A 22,560-nucleotide genomic window follows, 5' to 3' on the forward strand; every position below is an offset into this window, starting at 1 on the left:
AGAGGGGACCTACAGAGGTGGGACTCACTCCCACTCCCCCTGGCAGGGAGAGTGCAGACAATTAAGATGAACATGCTGCCCAGTTTCCTCTTCTTATTTAGATCCTTCCCAATCTTCATATCCTAGGCCTTCTGCACCAAAATAGACAATACATTCAATTTCAGGAACTTCCTCTGCAAGGAGACAACATGCCCCCAGCTACCAGGACATTCCCTACTGGACAAACTACTAACCGCAGATGAATTAGGGGAGCTGGAGCTTGTGTGTCAGTTACCCCAGGGTCACTACTCTGCCATTTATGTATAAATCCCCGACAGTCAGTGTCCCTTTTTCCTGGCTCCACCTTTTAAAGGAGGTGTCTATTGTCGCCGGCATGAATTTATGGTTCTTGCAGATGGGAGGCCATGATGGACATTGCTACCAGTCTGAAGTGGTGCCCGAGTTGGTTCCACATTCTCTGCGTGGCCTCCATCACTGGGTTTCTCAAGTACTCGGTATTGGGAAATGGGAGTGGGGCTGACATGTATGGATGGCTACTAGAAGAGATATGGTCACCATTGGACGTGACAAGGGAGATTAGGGAGGAAGAGCTAGGCATAGAGATAGCGGGAGGACTCTGGAGCGGAACACTGTATTGGGTGAACTTCATCTCCTCATGCACAGGGCTGAGCCAAACGCAGCTGGAAGTAATGCAGAGGTTGCACTCGACAAGAACATGCATGAGTGGGTTCTTCCCGGAGGTGGGGGGACAAATGTGAAAGATGTCAGGGAGGCCCAGCCAACCACACAATGTTCTGGTCTTGCCCCAAACTTGTCGGGTACTGGACTGCCTTCTTTGAGGCCATGTCAAAGTTTGTGAGAGTGAGGCTGGAGCCATGCCTACTTGTGGCGGTCTTTGAGGTATCGGAAAAGCCAGAACTCTTTATGCGGAGAGGCCCCCCCCCCCCCGCCCCACGATCGCCCAACAGACACTTCTGCTAGGCTGGAGATTGGCAGCACCACCCAAGGCCACGGACTGGCTGCCCAATCTAACAGATTCCTCAAATTGGAAAAGGTAAAATTGTCCATACAGGGATTGGAGGAAGGCTTCTGCAACACATGGAAGCAATTCACCAGCCTGTTCCAAGACCTGTTTGCAACCAACAACCAAAAAAGAGGGGTTGGGAGAGACCAGAACCGGGACAGATAAGCAGAACAAAGGAAGGGTGGCCGCGCCAGGAGGATGCAGGATGAGCAAGACAGAGGAGCCAAGGGGACCAAGGACGATGAGATACATGGGTAGCGACCACACCAAAAGTACGCCCATGGGGCGCCAAACACGTCCCCTGGTATGTTTTAATACCAGGAACGAACACATACAAAGTAAGACCAACACTGAGGGGATAGCCAACGACTGGAGATCCGAAGCCAGGGCCCCCGTATCTATATCTATACACACGCTACCCTTATATACATACCTGCGTATGTTCCTATAATTGTGTCTTACTGTTGTTTCTTTATTTGTTATTATATACCCATTCTGTAGCTATCTCTAGTTACAGGACAATGTTTCTTACAACTATGTTACTATAAATGCAAACCAATAAAAAGACTTTAAAAAAAGAATGGGCTTAGTTTAATGCAATACTTGAAGGACAACACCTCAGGCAATACGCTTAGCACTACACTGAAGTGTTAACCTAGATTAAATGCTCAATTCCTCGTGTGGAGATTAAACTCAGTATATTATGGGTCACAACCACAACTTTAAAAGGTTTCAGCCTCCCTTTCAAAATAATTGGAATTTGAAGCCTGACATTAAATATGTAGGAGCACCAACTCCTAAAATAGTTCTGGCACAAAGTCAGACCATCATCAATCTTGCTGCAAATCCAGTTTTTATTCCATTTAGTGAATAGATCCAGCAACTGTGATCATAACCTCTTGGTAAGACTTGTAAATAACTGCTTTATCAAAATAATGTCAATTTTCAAGTTTGCTTTGGACAGTCCACCCTGAATATCAAGGTTGTGTGCAGCGCAGATAAAGCTCTTGATCTCAGTGTTTTTCTTTCTACAAATTGAAGAATGTGATGATTTTAAAAAAAGAAACTACAAATGGTTAAAAAAAGCAATTAACTTTGAGAAAGAAGTGGAACAGTACAAGAGCACTCATTAAGTTTAGGCAATGAAAATTCTACTGTATCTTTCTCCACTTTTGATCAACATGCTACATCACCTGTTTTTCTGTAGACAGTGGACTTGCAGGGTCCTGTTTTGGTAATGAATATGATTCAACAAGCAGGATACTGTGTTTTCAGATTGCTGTTTCTCAACGAATGGAACAACTTTAAGCCAAAAGCTCCATGGAACAATACACAATTTGAACTTCAATTCGGTTTATTAGATCTGTGAATTATCCCATGATCAATAATTTTTTTTCACATTGTAGTAATGTATCTTCTGATCAGCAGTGATGAAGCAGATCAATGCTAAATCCAACTGAAATCCTCATTACTACAAAAGGCCGTTACAAAGCATTAAGCAAAGTTCAAATTAGGCCAAGTCCAACAATCTGTGTTCTTGAATAAAGAAGTCCCCTCAAATTTCTTCTGGTGGGGTACCGTACTGCTTTTAATGCAGTTTATTTTTGGCAGTTTACCACAATGATAATTATTATACCCAAATAATTTTTATGTCTTTCTTTAACCTCTCACACATCATCATCAGATGTATCGCTGCTGCTCGTCTCTGTGTCATCATTAACAGTGGGCTTATAAGTGCTCTTCCATGTACTAAATTTGAAGTTACAAGTTAGACCATTTTTCAGAAGACCATTTTTTCGAAGGCCGTTTTTCTGTAGCTGAAATGAAAAAGAATTACATAAGAATAAGTTTTTTTAAATTATAATTTCTGAAACAAACATATGCTAAATCTGTAAAGAACCCAACAATACAGTAATTGCAATGCAAAATGCTGCAGCCTTCAGCCAAACATGAATGAATGAAAACCGCTTATTGTCACAAGTAGGCTTCAAATGAAGTTACTGTGAAAAGTCCCTAGTCGCCACATTCCGGCACCTGTTCGGGGAGGCTGTTACGGGAATTGAACCGTGCTGCTGGCCTGCCTTGGTCTGCTTTCAAAGCCAGCGATTTAGCCCAGTGTGCTAAACCAAAGAACTGAATTCCAAAGGCAAGGTGACCGACTACCTTTGACGTCAAGGCAGCATTTGACAGAGTGTAACATTAATATGGGAATGGGGGCTGGGGGGAACCCCTCCTCTAGTTGAAATCATACGTAGCACAAAGGTAGATAGTTAGAATAGAATCCCTACAGTGCAGAAGATGCCATTCAGCCCATCAAGTCTGTACTGACCCTCCAAAAGAGCACCCAACTTAGGCTCACTCCTCCCGTCCTATCCCCAATTAACCTGCACTTCCCTGGACACTATGGGGCAATTTAGCATGGCTAATCCACCTAACCTGCACATCTTTGAACTGTGGGAGGAAACCGAGCACCCGGAGGAAACCCACGCAGACACAGGGGAACGTGCAAATGTCACAATCACCCAAAGCCGGAATTCAAACCAGGTCCTTAGTGCTGTGGGGCAGCAGTGCAAACCAATATGCCACTGTGCCCCTTGGTTGCATTTGGTGGTAGCCAATCACCTTGAATCTAGGGCATCAGTTCCTCAGGGTAGTGCCCTCAGCCCAAACATCTTCAGCTGCTTCAATGGCTTTAATTCCATCATTAGAAATGAAGAAAAAGAAGCTTGCTTCATCGGCAACCCAACCACCATCTCAAATATTCACTCCCTCCACCACCAAGGCACATTGGCAATAATGTGCCCCATATTGGAGAGGCACTTCGGCATCTCACCAAGGCTCCTTCAACAGTACCTTCCAAACAGACAAATTCTACCACTTAGTAGAACAAAAGGACAGCAGACCACTGCTTACAAGGTCCCCATCAAGTCTCACGTCAGCAAGAAGCTTCAGTGAACGTCGCCCAGTCCATCACACAAACCCGCCTCCCATCCCATTGACTCTAGCTGACACGCCCACCCCAGATGGACTGTTGCAGTCCAAGAAAGCAACTCACCACCACATTAACATGAAGGGACAGACAATAAATGCTGGCCTAGCCAACAATGCTCACATCCCAAGAACCAAAAAAGATTGTGTTAGAACCTCAAGTCGCAGGCAACCACACCAAACTAAACAATCTTGTTAATTGAACTCAAAGTGCACCTCGGCGTAACTAACTTATCTTCTCCCTCCAGCTCCCTTTGGCTGAATTGGGGCACTGTAAGATAGAGTCCATAATAATCGAGAGCTCCAATAATGTTCCATCCTCTCAGCAAGTACAAAGAATCGAAGGTGACTGACATAAAAGAAACAGTCCTTCAAGAATGCGGAAAACAAAAATATTCTGTTTCTATTGAGAAGTTTTTTTTAAGGCACCTTCTTAAGGATATCCAACACAGATGAAGTGAAATGATTTACTGCAACTTGCTCTCAGCTCTCTTGCCAATACCACTCTTGAATCTGCTATTAAATGCATAAGAGGTATGCAAATCATCTTGACTTTTCCTTCTCTCTCTCTCTGAGAGTACATCTCAAATGAAAGTCGGTAGCAGAGGTGGGAGAAGTACAGGAAAAAACACACTCTCCATACATTTCTGAAAAAAATTAATTCATAGGATGTAGGCGTTGCTGATTGGGCCGGCATGTATTGCCCATCCTAGAGGGCATTTAAAGGAGTCAACCACATTGCTTTGGGTCTGGAGCCACGTGTAGGCCAGACCAGGCAAGGACAGCAGATTTCCTTCCCGAAAGGACATTAGTGAACCAGATGGAGTTTTACGATAATCGACATGGGTTCATGATCACCTCACTCTAGATTTCAATGTTTAAATTGAAACATATAGTGATAAAAAAGGCAGCTACTGTTTTGTTCCACTTTTCAAATCTGTGCTTCCCTAACAAAGTGAGATTCTAGCAATAACAAACGGTTAAGGTTTCCTTCCAAATTCTGCTGTTTTGAATAAATGTCAAATTATTGTTCAGCAGTATGAAACAAAATATATTTTAGATTTAAACTGACATTTTGAAAGAATATACTTAAAAGCAGTCACACAAACAGTTCCCTTAGAAGATTTTAGATATATCTAATAAACAGGATTGGATGCTCCTAAAAAAGTGAGTATTTTGGGATGTAAATAATTCCAAAAGGATGTTCTTACACAGGGATTCATAAATATGTCTCTTCTCCCATTTGCCAGTTTTAATTTCATTTTGTGATGAAGTGTAGTTTAAATGTATATGATATACCCATGTAATTTGTTCCTTAGTAATTCTGTAACAACTCCACAAAAGAAGGGAATACCATCTTGTAAACGTTACAGCACAGACACCAATGTCTCGGGTAACAACACAAAGCAGCACGGTAGTTTAGTGGTTAGCACTATGGCTTCACAGCGCCAAGGTCCCAGGTTCGATTCCTGGCTTGGATCACTGTCTATGCCGAGTCTACATGTACTCCCCATGTCTGCGTGGGTTTCCTCCGGGCGCTCCGGTTTCCTCCCACAAGTCCCGAAAGATGTGCTATTAGGTAATTTGGACATTCTGAATTCTTTCTCAGTGTACCCAAACAGGCAGCGGAATGTGGCGACTAGGGGCTTTTCACAGTAACTTCATTGCAGTGTTAATGTAAGCCTGCTTGCGACAAAAAGATTATTAGATGGGAGGTTGCTTCTTACAGTGATGAGGTTTTCCAGATATTGAGAAATTAGCTCAAAGTTGTAATTCTGTGATCTGAAGGACATTCAAAAATCCCTTGAACTTCACCACGATCCCATTTAAATTGCATCTAAGTTACATCGTTCTAATTCTTTTAGTGCAGAAATAATGACTTATTTAGTTACTTGATTCAGGCAATGCAAACAGCATAGGTAAGCAGGAACTTAATGCTAAAAAACAGAATCATCAAAATTGAATGTGCAGACATAACACAGACAAGGAGCAAAGATTAATGTATTATGTTAGTTATGGAAAGGGACCAGGAGCAATTTCAAGGAGCAAGAATGAATCCATCCCAGGTAAACTGGAAAAGATTGGCAGGGCTTTAAAGTGGTGATGGTTCAGGTATAGTGAGGAGGTAGTTGAGATATTGCATGATAGAGGTGGTATTAGAAAGGCTGGCTGTACTTTAAAATTGATAGAACTAGATCAGATGTGTCCCAGGATGCTGAGGGAAGCCAGGGCAGAAATTGCAGAGGTACTGGCCATAATCTTCTTTGATAAAGGAGTGGTGCTAGAAGACTGGAGAACTGCAAATGTTACACCATTTTGCAAAACAAAAGGTGCAAAGGATACCCAGCAACGACAGGCCAGTCAGCTTTTAAAAAATTAATTCATGAGACGTGGATGTTGTTGACGAGGCCAGCATTTATTGCCCATCCCTATTTCCCCTCGAGAAGGTGGTTGTGAGCTGCCTTCTTAAACCAGAGTGATGAGGGGATCATGATATCCTTGGGGAAACCACAAACTAAAATAGCCAAATTTAGCAAACAACCACAAGGGAAGAAATTATGAAAAAATTATCACGTTTTATTATTTTTTTCCTTTCACAAATTAAACTTCAAATAAGATGATAAATTCCACTTTAAGTAGTTTATACAACAAAGTAAGTGCTTATACAAGCACCTCCACAAGCATGTAGCACCAGGTACACTTTCAAAGTACTCTAATTCTGCTTCCGGTATGTAGGATTGTTCACTTTCCCTCAGTCAATTCGGTCCTCGAGTTGCATTCACCGATGGCCATATCCCATCCCGAGGTTGTGGTAAATTGTCGTCCCCTGAATAGCACACTCCTACAGAACCTTCCTAGCTAGGATGATAACAGTCTCAATTGCACATATTCCCATAAACTCCTTTATCTCATCCTTTTAATAACACCCATTAACCAGTCTGATTGGTTCTGGAAAATCTGAATTGGCAGCAGCATTAACATTGAACAATTCGCAATCCCCTCTAATCCCATCTTTGACTTTCTCTTCCATTTAACTCTATTGCACATACCCAGCTCCTTTTAAATGCACCTTCTCTGTTCTCCTTCTGCTGCAGTTCGCAGTTCTTTATAGCAGTAGCTTCTTTGTCTATCTTCTCTATGCTTGGCCAAACAGATATTTTGTATCTTAACTTCTTTACCACCAATACGGCTTCCACCTCAAGGATCACCAGGTCACATGGGCCAATATTTCTTATTATCCATGAGAATTACAATTCACCTCTTTACAATTGATGCAATCTCTTAAGAGTCCTTTTCAAACATTCTTAAAAATCCTTGGACATTTTAAAGAAATTACAAATTTTCCTTACTGTACAAAGGTTGTCACACTTTCCTCTTAAAAGCCTTACTATGGTAAAGGTCTCTTTTCAACAGGGTTCGACACACAGCAAACCTAAAATCCTAAACCTTTTAACAGCTAGTGTATTATATGTTATACCGGTAACAACAATGATAATCGTATTTACAAAAACAAGCTTCATTACAAAAAGGGTGTTATTTTACAAGCTTATAACACCTAATTTCATCTGTCTTTAAGACATTGTTACCGTCCTTTGTTCTTTAAACTCTCGACAGGGCATCTGTAATCACGTTAGCCCAAATCTTACATTCAGAGTCGAAACCCCTGTTTCTGACCCGGAACAGAAAAAAACAGTTCACATTAAATTTTTCAGGGTAATCTTCCATTGAAGGATCCTGCAGAACTCCTCTGAAGAAGCAGTAGAGAGAATCCACGCAGAAACCACACACCCTTTTTATGGCGATAGCTGCAATATTCTGTAGGTAGAGAGTTTAAATGTCCCAAACCTTCTTTCTGTCACTTTTTAGAGAAGTGCCAAAGGGGGCAGGCTGGCAGGTAGGTGAGGCAGTAAGGAATTAGTGTGGCAGGTGCTTGAGGCAGCAGGGGATTGTCAGGTTGGGAAGTGGCACAGGAAGGTGGGTGGTGGGAACCAGTCAGGGTCAGGAAAGAGGTCAGGTGAGAGTGATTAGAGGGTCAGTTCTGCAGTTATCCAGGGGTTAGACAAGGTTTTAACGTGTCAAACATTTCCAGGTAACAAAATTGGAACTATCTTAAGTCACCGATGCAAACTCCGAGTCAGAGGATTTTGCAGAAGGCGCTGGAGAAATGCCCATCAAAAGTTGAAACTTTCTAGACAATTCACACACTGCCCTTGCGTTGGGACTTCCAAAGGGTCCTGTAGCGCATCTTCCGGCGTGCATCTGCTCTCCGACAATTTGGAGATCTTAAGATCTGGGCCATCATTTTTAGCAGCATTATGAACAATTTTTAAGGCCAATTGCTGCAGCCTCAAGCTTCACCGTAACAACTTTTCATTCCTGGTTTTGAAGATTTATTACAAGACTTACAGCTAACATTATGACAGTCAAGTCTTTCTTTGATATTTAGCAAGCTTCCTAAAATAGTAGACAACCAGCAGTTCCATACCAACATTATCTTGGAGAACAAGAACACAAGAAATAGGAGGAGTAGAACATATGGCTTGTCGAGCATGCTCCGACATTCAATACGATCGTGGTTGATCTTGAGCTTCAACTCCATTTTCGCACCCACTCCCAATATTCCTCAATTCCCAGAGACACCAGAAATCTATCTAACCCAGCTTTAAATGTGTTCAACAATGGAGTATCCACAACCGAGGTACAGAATTTCAAAGTTCACAACTTGAATCAGCCTAAACAATTAGCCTCTTTTTCGAAGATTGTGCCCCCTCGTTTTAGACTCATCAAGCTACAAATAAAATCCCTCAGTGTTGACCTATCAAGCCCCCTCTGAATTTTGTACATTTCAGGGAGATCACATCTCATTCTTCTGAACTCCAAAGTGGAGCCCAATTGCAACCTAATTTACTCAACCTTTTATCAACCCATTATCCACTCATCCCAGGGACAAATCTAGTGAACCTTCACTGTGCCGGCACCAATGCAAGTACATCCTTTCTAAAATGTGGAGACCAAAACGCCACACAATATTCCAAATATGGTCTCACCAAAACCCTGTTCAAATGTAGCAAGACTTACTTATTCTTGTACTCCAACCCCCTCGCAATAAAGGCTATTTGCCGTCCTAATTTCTTGTTGCACCTGCATGTCAACTTTCAAGCACACCCAGGTCTATTTGAACATTTTCTAGACGTTTCTCACCTTTTAAAGATATCCTGCTTTACTATTCATGCGACCAAAGTGAATAACTTCACACATCCCCAGATTATACATCATCTGTCATCGTGTTGGCCACTCACTTAACCGGTCCATATATATTACAGCTTCTCTGTGTCCTCCCCACAGCTGCCTTTCCCACCTGGCTGGGTCTCCTCAACAAACTTTGAGACAATACTCACTTTCTCTCCACCCAGTTCATAGATATCATAGAATTTACAGTGCAGAAGGAGGCCATTCGGCCCATCGAGTCTGCACCGGCTCTTGGAAAGAGCACCCTACCCAAGGTTAACACCACCACCCTATCCCCATAACCCAGTAACCCCACCCAACACTAAGGGCAATTTTGGACACTAAGGGCAATTTATCATGGCCAATCCACCTAACCTGCACATCTTTGGACTGTGGGAGGAAACCGGAGCACCCGGAGGAAACCCACGCACACACGGGGAGGATGTGCAGACTCCGCACAGACAGTGCCCCAAGCCGGAATCGAACCTGGGACCCTGGAGCTGTGAAGCAATTGTGCTATCCACAAGGCTACCGTGCTGCCCCCCAGTTATTTATATAGATTGTAAATAGCTGAGGCCGTAGCATTGATCCTTGCGGCACTCCACTATTCACTGTCTGCCAACTTGAAAAAGCTCAATTTATGCATATTCTCTGCTTTCTATCCATTAATTAATCCTCTACCCAATTGATAAAATACTGCCTCCAACTTCATGAGCCTGTACCTTGTCTTTTTAACAAATGCCTTTTGGAAATCCAGGTATACTACATCTACTGGTTCCCCTTTATATACCATATTAGTTACATCCTCAAAGAACTATAATAAATGTCAAACAGAATTTCCCTTTAATATAACCAAGTTGACTTGTTCTAATAATATCGCCATTTTTTAAGTGCATTGTTAAGACTTAACAGTAGGTTCCAGCATTTTCACACAACTGATGTTAGGCTAACTGGCCCATAGTTCAGGGGTTTCTCTCTCCCTCCATTCTTGAAAAGTTATGTAACATTTGCCAACTCCAACCTAATGGGGCAGTCCCCAAATGTAAGGAATTTTGGAAAATCATAGCTAGCACTTCCAACATCTATTTTAGAACCCCAAGTGTAGGCCGTCAGGTCCAGGGGACTTGGTAGATTTTAGTCCTTACAGTTTCTCAAATATTTTTTCTCTGCAGATGTTAATTTCTTTTCAGCCCCTAGGTTACTCGCTATTTGTTGTATGTAGTTATGTCTTCTACAGTGAAGACAGACAAAATATTTCTTCAATGCTTGCGCTAGTTCCCCATAACAATTTCTCCTATCTCTGTTTCTAAGCAACCTATATTTACTTTAGCCACTCTCTTCCTTTTTATAGGCTTATGACAGCTCTTATGATCTGTTTTATATCCCTGGCCAGTTTACGCATATTCTATTTTCTCCCTTTTTATCAACTTTTTGGTTACTCTTTGCTGGTTTTTAAAACATTCCAAATTGTCAGACATGTTACTGTTTTTTGTTTTGCAAATTGTAAGCCTCTTTTTTAATCTAATGCCATCCTTAACTTCGAGTGAGCCAGGGATAGATCTTTCTCACTTGAGTTTTATTTTTAAATGGACTGTATTTCTGCTGAAGATTTTGAATTGTTTCTTTAGCCAGTTTCCCCCCCAATAATTGGCTGTGTTTAAGATTTTTTTTTTGAGATTGGAGTTTGTCACTTTCAAACTCAATATGGAATTAAATAGCCTTGTGATCATTATCTTTTACTAAGACATTGCTAACTAATCAACCCTGCTTCATTACACAATACAAGATCCAAGATAACTTTATCCCGAGTCGGTTCCCCAGCATAGTGCTCTAAGAAACTGTAATAAAAACAGTCTACAAACTCCCACTCTTACCGATTTGTTTGCCTCCATCTATATAAAGATTGAAGTCCCTCATAATTATTACATTGCTTTTCTTACAAGCTGCAATAATTTCTTGTTTACTGCCCTGCCCATGTAACTACTGTTAGGGGGCCTGTAAACTACTGCCACCAGTGTTTTCTGACAATCGCAGTATCCAATTTCCAGCCACACTGATTCTACTTCATGATCTTCTGAAGCCAGATCCTTTCAGATAAATGTCATCCTTTACTATCTGAGCAACACCTCCTCCTTTGCCATTCTACCATTCCTAAATAGTGTAACCTGGAATATTTATTTCCCATCCATGATCACCTTGTGACCATGTCTCTGTAATAGAGATTCATAATTTATCCCCATTTCTCTCACTGATTCATCTATCTTATTATGGATGCTCCACGCATCAAGTAATGAGCCTTTCATTCCGTATTTTTTACTTCTTTTTCTTGCAATGTCCTATTTACTGATGTGCAAATGTTGTTAAACTCTCTTTACCCATTGTGCTCGTCTTTACTCACATTGCTATAAATGTTCCAATTCCTTGATCTTTCTTCCACAGCCCTAGTTATATGATTGGCCAGGATTCGTGTCCTAGCTTAGTTCAAGTGGAGCCTATCCCAACAGAATGGCTCACTCTTTCCGAAGTACAGTGCCCCATGAATCAAAACCTGTTCTTCACACACTATTCTTTGAGCCATGCGTTTAATTCCCTAATCTGCTTGACAATTTGCATGCGGTTCAGCTAACATTTCAGAGATGACTACCTGTCATGTTCTGTGTTTCAATTTGGCCCCTAGCTCCTCAAATTCTCTTAGCAGAGAACTTCATTCTTGGTTCTACCCATGTCATTGGTACCCACATGGATCACTACAACTGGATACTTCCCCTTCCAACTTATTAACCAGCCACAAAGTGATGTCCTTAAGCTAGGCACTGGGAAGACAGCACAGCCTTCCTAGCTCCCAGTCACGGCTGCAGAGAACAGTGTCTGTACGGTCTCCTATCACAATTTAGTCCTTTGCGTGGTAATATAATCAGGGCCTAGTTTCAAGGCCGATTAAATTGGATATCAAAGAATTGGGCACTTTAAAATCATACTGCAGTCAAACCTCAGGAAGGCTTTGGAAACCAGTCTTGACCAAAGTCAAATACACAACCAACCGATAAGCTGCCAGAACATGCCTGGGCCTGTCCCATTCAATTACCCATCAAAGATCATCACACTCTACTGAGACACAGCAGGAGATCATCGTACCTCATTGAAATGCACACGTTTATTGTCTGTAGCCCAGATCGAGCCAGACTTTCCATCACCAAGTGTATCTACTGATACCTTATATGGGAACAGGTCCATGTGCAGCCCACATCACCAAAGATGGGACATCTGCGGTGGGCTCAGGTGGCCTGTCAAACGGTCATCAACTGGACCACTGGCTGCTGGGACCCCTCCCGAGACTTCATTGGCCAGAAGCCAGAGAAGTTTCTGGAAAGGCGGGGAGAGAGGGGGATAAAGGAAGGCATCTCAGAGATACCAGCAGCAAATACTTGATGTGCGAGGTGACCTTGACCAGAGCAAGGAAGAAACAGCCAGCGAGAATCACCTTCGCAAAGAGGAACCAGAGGGACTCAGGGGTCGGATCTACAGCATACCAAACCATATTTGCGGGTAGTATAGTCGAATCCTGGGTGTTTCTTGTATATTTAGTGGGTAATTTACGGGTTAACTATATTTAATAAAGTGTGTTGTATTATATCTGTGTCCGTACTTTGTTCTCCTCCTAAATAAAGACACCTGGGTAAACTTTGATTAAGGAGCTGGTTGAATCATAGAATCATAAACTTAGTGCCGAAGGAGGCCATTCAGCCCAGCGAGTCTGCACCGGCCCTTGGAAAGAGCACCCTACCCAAGCGCACACCGCCACCCTACCCCCTTAACCCAGTAACCCCACCCAACCTGTTTGGGCACCAAGGGCAATGTAGCATGGCCAATCCACCTAACCTGCATATCTTTGGACTGTGGAGGAAACCAGAGCACCCAGAGGAAACCCATGCAGGCACTGGGAGACCATGTAGACTCCACACAGACAGTTGAAGTACCTGAATTGGACAGATATAACATTTGCATCATCCAGTCAGGTAGCTAGCACCTCATACCTATTGGAGAAAATCAGGGACTGAGGCCCCTCCATCACGACATGCTGGTTCCCCTTAACTGCCTGACTTACAGCCACGCTCTCCTGTCCCTGAACATTAACTACATTTCTGCCTAACTGAAGGGTGTGACTACCTCCTGGAACAAAGTGTCTCCATAACTCTGCTCCCCCGATACCTCGCAACGTTCATAATTCAGTCCCTAGCTCAGCAACTCAGAGCCCAAGTCACCTGAGCTGCAGACACCTTTTGCAGATATGGCTGTCCAGGATTGCAGTCATGTCACACCACCAGCCCTGACATTTCTGTCCAAGGTTATTTATTTAACCACTTGCTGTACTAAGAAGCTTTTTTGCACACCACATTTGCTTCTTTTGCAAAACAGTTTAAATCTGTGTCCTGTCGTTCTTGGTCCTTTTACGAGCGGCAACAGTTTCTCCGAACTGTCTAGCCCCCTCTTGATCTTGGATACCTCCATAAAATCTCTTCTTAGCCTTCTTCTCTCCAGTGAGAACTGTCCCAACCTCTCCAATCAATCCTCATAACGGACATTTCTCACTCCTGGAAGCTGTTCTGCACTCTCTCAAATGTGTTCACATCTTTCCTAAGGTGTGGCGTGCAGAACCGTACACACTATTCCAGCTGAGGTCCAACTAGTATGTTGCATAAGTTCAGCATAACCTCCTTGCTCAAACTCTATGCACCTATTCATAAAACTTGGGACATTATATGCTTTATTAATTGCTCTCCCCACCGGTCATGATCTATACACATATACACCAGGTCGCTCCACTCCTGTACCCCTTTTTAAGAATTTTATCCATTACATGTGGCACAGTGGTTAGTACTGCTGCCTCACAGTGCCAGGGACCACGGTTCGATTCCGCCTTAGACGACGGTCTGTATGGAGTTTGCACTTTCTCCCCATGTCAGTGTGGATTTCATCCGGTTTCCTCCCACAGTCCAAAGATGTGCAGGTTAGGTGGGGTTACAGAGTTACGGGGATAGGGCAGGGTAGTGGACCTCGGTGATGTGCTCTTTCAGAAGGTCGGCGCGAACTCAATGGGCCTCTTTCTGCACTGTAGGGATTCTAGTCTATGGACCTATATTGTCTCTCCATGTTATTCCTACCAAAATGTATCACTCCCCTCCTCATCTCGTACCTCTCTTGCTAATTTCTGCGTCAATATTTCTTAGTTATATTTCTTCTTCAATTTTGGCTAATTAGACTCGATCACTGACACAACCAGTCGTTTATTCCTCAAACCTCAACCTGCTCAATTCAAGGATTCTGTCCCTCTTAGCTCCTGATCTTAATTAATTTCCAGGGGCTCTGCTACAGCCTGCAAATCACATTTTTTACTTCAGTAAAGCCTTTGACAAGGCGCCTCATTGTAGACTGGAACAAAAGGTGAAGTTGCATGGGATCAGAGGAGAGCTGGCAAGTTGGATATAGAACTGGAAGGCTGTGACCAGCGGTGTTCCACCAGGGATCAGTTCTAGGTCCTTTGTTGTTTGTGGTGTATAAATGATTTGGAAGAAAATGTAGCTGGTCTGATTAGTAAACTTACAGACGATGCAAAAATTGCAGATAGTGAAGAGGATTGTCAGAGGATACAGCAGGATATAAAATGGTTGGAGTCTTGGGCAGAGAAATGGCAGATGAAGTTTAATCCGGACAAGTGTGAGGTGATGCACTTTGGATGGTCCAATGCATGGAGGAATTACACAATGGTAAAACTCTTGAGTACTGACAGGCAGAGAGATCTGGGCGTGCATGTCCACTGATCACTGAAGGTGGCAACGCATGTGGATAAGGTCGAGAAGGCATATGGCATGCTGGCCTTTATCGGTCGGGGCACTGAATATAAAAATTGGCAAATCATGTTGCAGCTGTACAGGACCTTAGTTAGGCCTCATTTGGAATAATGTGTACAATTCTGGTCCCCACACTACCAGAAGGATGTGGATGCTTTGGAGAGGGTACAGAAGCGGTTTACTGGGATGTTGCCTGGTATGGAGGGCATGAGCTATCAGGAGAGTTTAGATAAACTTGGTCTGTTCTCACTGGAACGACAGAGGTTGAGAGGTGACCTGATAGCGGCATATAAGGGGCATCTAAACAAATATATGAATAGGGTGGGAATGGAAGGGTACGGAGTCCGTAAGTGCATACAGTTTTAGTTGAGGCAGGTACCATGGTCGGCGCAGGCTTGGAGGGCTGAAGGGCCTGTTCCTGGGCTGTATTGTTCTTTGTTTGAAACTGTTTCAAGTCTCTGACAGTCAGATTGTCTCTTTCAACAAACCGTGCGCCTCAAAAAGGTACCAATGCTGCTTTTCTAATAAGATACAGTAAAAGCAAATGTGAAATCTTGTTTATTTAAATGCTGGAAAGTCCCAGTGAACCAGTTTCAGCCTCTGGTCCCAGACTCGAGCCCACAATTACCAACCATAAATCAAAACAACAAAATTTACCAAATGACCTCAGATGATGAAATTACCAACATTTCACTTTATTGTAACTGTAACATAGAACATAGAACATTACAGCACAGTACAGGCCCTTCGGCCCTCGATGTTGCGCCGACCTGTGAAACCACTCTAAAGCCCATCTACACTATTCCCTTATTGTCCATATGTCTATCCAATGACCATTTGAATGCCCTTAGTGTTGGTGAGTCCACTACTGTTGCAGGAAGGACATTTCATGCCCTTACTACTCTCTGAGTAAAGAACCTACCTCTGACATCTGTCCTATATCTATCAGCCCACAATTTAAAACTATGTCCCCTCGTGCTAGATATCACCATCTGAGGAAAAAGGCTCTCACTGTCCACCCTATCTAATCCTCTGATCATCTTGTATGCCTCAATTAAGTCACCTCTTAACCTTCTTCTCTCTAACGAAAACAGCCTCAAGTCCCTCAGCCTTCCCTCATAAGATCTTCCCTCCATAACAGGCAACATTCTGGTAAATCTCCTCTGCACCCTTTCCAATGCTTCCACATCCTTCCTACAATGCGGCGACCAGAATTACATGCAATACTCCAAATGCGGCCGCACCAGAGTTTTGGCCAGCAGAACCAGGACCTCATGGCTCCGAAACTCAATCACTCTATCAATAAAAGCTAACACACCGTACGCCTTCTTAACAACCCTCTCAACCTGGGTGGCAACTTTCAGGGATCTATGTACATGGACACTGAGATCTCTCCGCTCATCCACACTGCCAAGAATCTTACCATTAGCCCAGTACACTCTTCCTGTTATTTATTCCAAAATGAATCACCTCACACTTTTCTGCAAACTCCATTTGCCACCTCTCAGCCCAGCGCTGCAGCTTATCAATGTCCCTCTGTAACTTGTAACATCCCTCCGCACTGTCCACAACTCCACCGACTTTAGTGTCATCTGCAAATTTACTCACCCATCCTTCGACGCCCTCCTCCAGGTCATTTATAAAAATGACAAACAGCAGTGGCCCCAAAACAGATCCTTGTGGTACACCACTAGTAACTGGACTCCAGGCTGAACATTTCCCATCAATCACCACCCTTTGTCTTCTTCCAGCGAGCCAATTTCTGATCCAAACTGCTAAATCACCCAGAATCCCATGCCTCCGTATTTTCTGCAATAGCCTACTGTGGGGAACCTTATCAAACACTTTACTGAAATCCATATACATCACATCAACTGCTTTACCCTCATCCACCTGCTTGGTCACCTTCTCAAAGAACTCAATAAGGTTTGTGAGGCGCGACCTACCCTTCACAAAACCGTGTTGACTATCTCTAATCAAATTATTCCTTTCCAGATGATTATACATCCTATCTCTTATAAACTTTTCCAAGACTTCGTCCACAACAGAAGTAAGACTCACTGGTCTATCGTTACCGGGGTTGTCTCTACTCCCCTTCTTGAACAAGGGGACAACATTTGCTATCCTCCAGTCTTCTGGCACTATTCCTGTAGATAAAGATGACTTAAAGATCAAAGCCAAAGGCTCAGCAATCTCCTCCCTTGCTTCCCAGAGAATCCGAGGATAAATCCCATCCGGCCCAGGGGACTTATCTATTTTCACACTTTTGCTAACACCTCCTCCTTATGAACCTCAAGCCCTGCTAGTCTAGTATGAATCAGAACCAATACAAATTAAACATTAACAGGCAAATTATACTTCCAATAAATAGGTAAACGTCACTCTGAATTGTCAATACAACAAAAATTGTTTTTACACAAACACAAGCACCTGCAATCATAGCTTGTAGAGATGTGACACCACGTGCAGTTCCAAAGTTTCAATTCCAAAGAGACATATTGGGCTCAAAATGTCAACTTTGTTTCTCTCGCCACAGATGCCCAGAGACTTGCTGAATTTTTCCATCACTTTGTTTTCATTTCAGATCTTTAGCATCTGCAGCATTTTGCTTTTATTTTATTCCAAAGTTCTCTAACTTCGCCTCTTATATGTAGAATCTCACTTTCCAATTCAATCAATTCAGTATTCAAGTACAGTTTACTGGCAACTGTTTTCCATCCGAGGGCCCTGGAGACAGTCAACCCACCTGAAACAGCACATGTCTGCAAAACTTCTTATGACAGTATGATACAGATTCCGAGGAGGCTCATTTATCCAACCACTTCAATAATCACTGTTAAATAGTCTGCTCTGGCAAAACTGAAACAGCAGCAGTAACAGTCCAATTCACAATCTCTGCTCTGACCTGGTCTTCACGTTTCTGCTCTGATCAACTGTATTGCACATACAGTTCCTTGTAAATGGGTTTCCTCTGTTCTCCCTTCTATCAGAGCTCTCCTTTGCTCTTTACAGCAGTAGCTTCTTTGTCTGTCTTCTCAGTGTCTGGCCATACAGCATCTCAGCTTACTTCCCATCAGTACTGATTCCACGTCAGGGGTCACAGGTCACATGGATCAATATTTATTATTATCCAAGAAAACTACAATTCATCCCTTTACAATTGATGTAAACTCTTAAGTCCTTTTCAAACATTCTTAAAAGCAATGAGAGATTTCCGAAATATTTTAAAGAAATTACAAATTTTCTTTATTGTACTGCTTCTGGGTTAAAGGTCATCAAAAAGGTAATTTGGTTCATGAAGTGTACAACAATTGGCAGGTGATAGGAGACTTGGAAGTATTGCAGACGGAGGTTATTCACAAATATATTCATGCTTTCTCAACCTTGCCACTCGCTTGAGATGTGGTGAGCCTCAGGTTAAATCACCACCAGTAAACTAGCAAAGGGGATAAAAGCCTATGGTGCTCCGGGATTGTGGCAACATTTACATTTATTTTACGGCAACTCCTTTCAAGCAACGCCTCGCTATTAAAATGCTCATCCTGGGTTTTCAAGGCCCTCCATGGCCTCACACCTCCTGCCCTCTTTACATTCCCCAAAAGCCCACAATCCTCTGAGATAACTGCTCACCTGATTCTGGCATTTTGAGCACCACAAATTTAAATCAGTCGACCCTTGGTTCCCATGTATTCAGCTGCGTGGGGCCCAAGTTCAGGAATTTCTCTCTAAACCTCTCCACCTTCCTTTTTTCCCTTTCAGATACTATTAAAATCTACAGTTTTAACCAAAATGTAGGCCATTTGCCCCACCATCTCCTTATGTGGTTCAGTGTCCAAGTTTGCTTCATAATATTCCTGGAAACGCAGGGAGATGTTTTGTTACCTCTACATAAATACATTCTGACTCTGATGCAAGAATACTACCACCAAGTGTGGAGACAGTGGCATTGTCACTGGACTAATTACTTTTGAATTAAATAGAAATATGGAATTAAAAGTCTAAGGTGACCAGGAAACCATTGTCGATTGTTGCAAAAACCCATCTGGTTCACGAATAATAATAATAATAATAATAATAAATAAGAATAATCTTTATTGTCACAAGTAGACTTACATTAACACTGCAATGAAGTTACTGTGAAAAGCCCCTAGTCGCCACATTCCAGCACCTGTTCGGGGACACAGGGAGAATTCAGAATGTCCAAATTGCCTAACAGCTCATCTTTCGGGACTTGTGGGAGGAAACCGGAGCACCCGGAGGAAACGCAGGCAGACACATGGAAAACGTGCACAGTGACCCAAGCCGGGAATCGAACCTGGGACCCTGGAGCTGTGAAGCAACAGTGCTAACCACTGTGCTACCTTGCCGCCCAGGCTAATTCTCTTTCGGGAAGGAAATCTATCATCCTCATCTGGTCTGGCCTACATGTGACTCCAGACCCACAGCAATGTAGTGAACTCAAGGTTGGGCAATAAATGCTGGCCCAGCCAGCGACGCCCACATCCCATGAACGCATAAATAAAAGTAAAAAAGCTCGCTCCCAAAATTGACAGCTCTCCAATTGGACATTTTCAAATTTTGTCAATTTGCGTATCGATTGCCAAGTATTTGATCCAACAAGATGCAAAGCTAAAAATGGAACAGCAATTTTAAAGAGGGGAAAGGTGAAAAGAATAAAAGGGTGAGAAAATTTATGTAATTCGGCCCATTAATGAGCAGGACATTGTTACCTGTTCACTGATTGCCTGGAATTCCCTCATCTCATCCTCTGTTAATGGAGCACAAGTTTCATCATTTTCACTTTCTTCCTGCCAACCCATCTCTTTAAGCAGCCTAGAAGTAAACAGAAAGCACTTAGTCGAATAATACTACATTACAGGTCATTGTGCCATGCTAAAGGAAATCCAAGTTCAAACATCATACAGTTAGTGCATAATATTCTTCACTGAAGTTTTTGAAGGTCCATTTTATTTTCAAAATAATCTCCCTTTTCCCAGAATTGCAATTCAAGATTGTAATTCATCAGCCAGCTGCCATCAATTGTTTTCAGCATGATCTAGATGATCTCAAGTTAGATTGTAAAGTCTGCATGGAACACAATGCAAACTAACAAGCCTAATTATCAAATACAAGACTTTCCACATGTTTCCACAGAGTTATTCTGTTTTTTTGCAGATACAAATATCGTGCACCACAAGCTTATATCTGGGATGATAAACAATGTAAATCAGAAAGAAAACAAGGCACTAGAGAAAGAATCCCTGGATGGTTATGACTATGACAGTTACAGTTCAGAAGGTGCAACTGTGACAAAGAGGGTGTAAAAGTCCTGAGACAGAAATAAAACATTAACGTAAGAGAGAAAGAAGGCATCTATGTAAAAAGAGGGGGGGAAATCAAAAATCTATAAACATGCCTAAGTACTGTAAACAATAGGACTTTTAAAAACAAAAGAACAATATACTGGGTGAAAATTGCATTAGGGCATGCAAAGGACTAATGCTACAATTGGACAATTACATTCACAGCAGCTGGCAGCATAACATCCAGTTCCTGCTCGAGATTGTTGGATGCTAAGTTTCCTAACAACTTCTAATTTTTATTCCTTTGCAGTTTTACTGCATCTAATTAATAAGACGAATTGAAGTTTCAAATTTTAGATGTCTATATGATTTTATACACATACCTATGCTCAGCTTCCAGCGAACTTGATAAAATATTAGATTGGGGGAATGCTGATGGGTGAATGGTTGTCAGGGATAGAGCTCGAGCATTTCCATTCTCCCTACGATCACCATGTTTATCAAAATTTCGGTTTTCATCTCTTTCTTGATGAGTATTCTTGTTTTGTTGCATGCTAAACATTTCATAATCCTGCAGATGATAGACCAAGACAAATAAAAACAAATCTTGCAGACCAGCTGTTTGCTAATGTTTATTTCTTAATAAAGTACACTTCTGGTGTGTTGAAAAGTTTTAACTTTTAAAGTTTCACACTGTGTAACAAGTTTTATAGGGAAGCAGATATTTTGCTTTCGAGACAAACAGCTCAAGACAAAAGATGCCCAATACCATTTGTAGCACAGGAGCCTATGATATTAGTCTTTGTCAATAACAATTTCTATTTAAAAATATTTCTGTTGGGCGATGGAATGTGTACTCCCTCAGAAAGCAGGTGGCGGAAAACCAATAATTAATATGAAATGGATATACCAACATCTATCAATACCAGTGTGCCATGGCTCAAGTTGTACCGCTCTCGCCGGAGCCAAATGGCTCAAAATCCACCCCAAAATCCACCCCAGAGACTGGGGCACAAATTTCGAGGTTGACACTCCAATGTAGTACTGTTGGGCTGTTACACTGTGGGTTATGCCATCTTTTGCTCCTGTTAAATCGAGGCCCTGTCTGCTCTCTCAGGTGAACATGAAAGATCCCATGGCACTGTTTTGAAGAACAGAGAAGTTATCTCTGGTGTTCTAGATAATTTTTAGCCCTCAATCAAATCTCTAAAACAGAACATCTGGTCATTATTACATTGCTGTTTGTAGGAGTGTACGGAGCACAAATCAACTGCCATGTGTTCTACATTTCACTTCAAAAATACTTCTTCTTCTGTAAATCATTTGGGGACATCCTGTGGTCTTTTTCAGAATGGAATAATCACTGGAAGTAAGGAAAAGTCTTATAACCAAACATAAAATGTATTCCACTCTGTGGCACACCAGTAAAGTGCAAAATTAGCTGCATACTTCTCTCGATTAGTTGCCTCGCCACACAAGGCTATCGGGATGCAAGCTGAAATTTTAAACAGCACATATCGAACGTGGATCAATAATGCAACTAGAAAGGGGACATTTCACCTCTCTCAATGGTAAACTGGAAGGTTTATATTAGGGCTCTCACAACCTTGCACTCCATAAGTGTGCAAATTCTTCTCACAACCTTTACTTAATCTTCCCACCTGCCCCTCACACCGATTTTCCAACAAGCAGTTATGCCAAGGATCTTCTGACCTGTTCCTGCTCTGCCAAGGAAATTCACAGCCATAGACCTTTCTCCAAAGTTCATGAGCATTATTAAATGATGTCACTAAGACAGCTTAGCTATGGTTTTATATTTCAAACTAAATTTCTATTAGCCAATATAGATATTGACTAAACTAAATCATACGTTATAGAACATACAGTGCAGAAGGAGGCCATTCGGCCCATCGAGTCTGCACCGACCCACTTAAGCCCTCACTTCCACCCTATCCCCATAACCCAATAACCCCTCCTTTTTTGGTCACTAAGGGCAATTTATCATGGCCAATGCACCTAACCTGCACGTCTTTGGACTGTGGGAGGAAACCGGAGCACCCGGAGGAAACCCATGCAGGCACGGGGAGACCGTGCAGACTCTGCACAGACAGTGACCCAGCGGGGAATCGAACCTGGGACCCTGGCGCTGTGAAGCCACAGTGCTTTC

General features: G+C 42.4%; 1 protein-coding gene across 1 annotated transcript in view; it reads right to left on the reverse strand.

Annotated features, from left to right (window-relative positions):
• Nucleotides 1-2,360: 2,360 nt before the first annotated feature.
• LOC140408990 (vasculin-like) overlaps nucleotides 2,361-22,560 on the reverse strand; it is a 161,419-nt gene continuing 141,219 nt past the window's right edge. The window contains exons 10-12 of the mRNA XM_072496995.1: nucleotides 20,777-20,964; nucleotides 19,821-19,923; nucleotides 2,361-2,841 (exon numbers count right to left, since the gene is read on the reverse strand). Coding sequence (XP_072353096.1) covers nucleotides 2,692-2,841; nucleotides 19,821-19,923; nucleotides 20,777-20,964 — 441 coding nt within the window. The 3' untranslated portion in view covers nucleotides 2,361-2,691. The remainder of the gene's footprint in view (nucleotides 2,842-19,820; nucleotides 19,924-20,776; nucleotides 20,965-22,560) is intronic.

This window comes from Scyliorhinus torazame, chromosome 3, assembly GCF_047496885.1.
Source record: "Scyliorhinus torazame isolate Kashiwa2021f chromosome 3, sScyTor2.1, whole genome shotgun sequence".
NCBI lineage: Eukaryota > Metazoa > Chordata > Chondrichthyes > Carcharhiniformes > Scyliorhinidae > Scyliorhinus > Scyliorhinus torazame.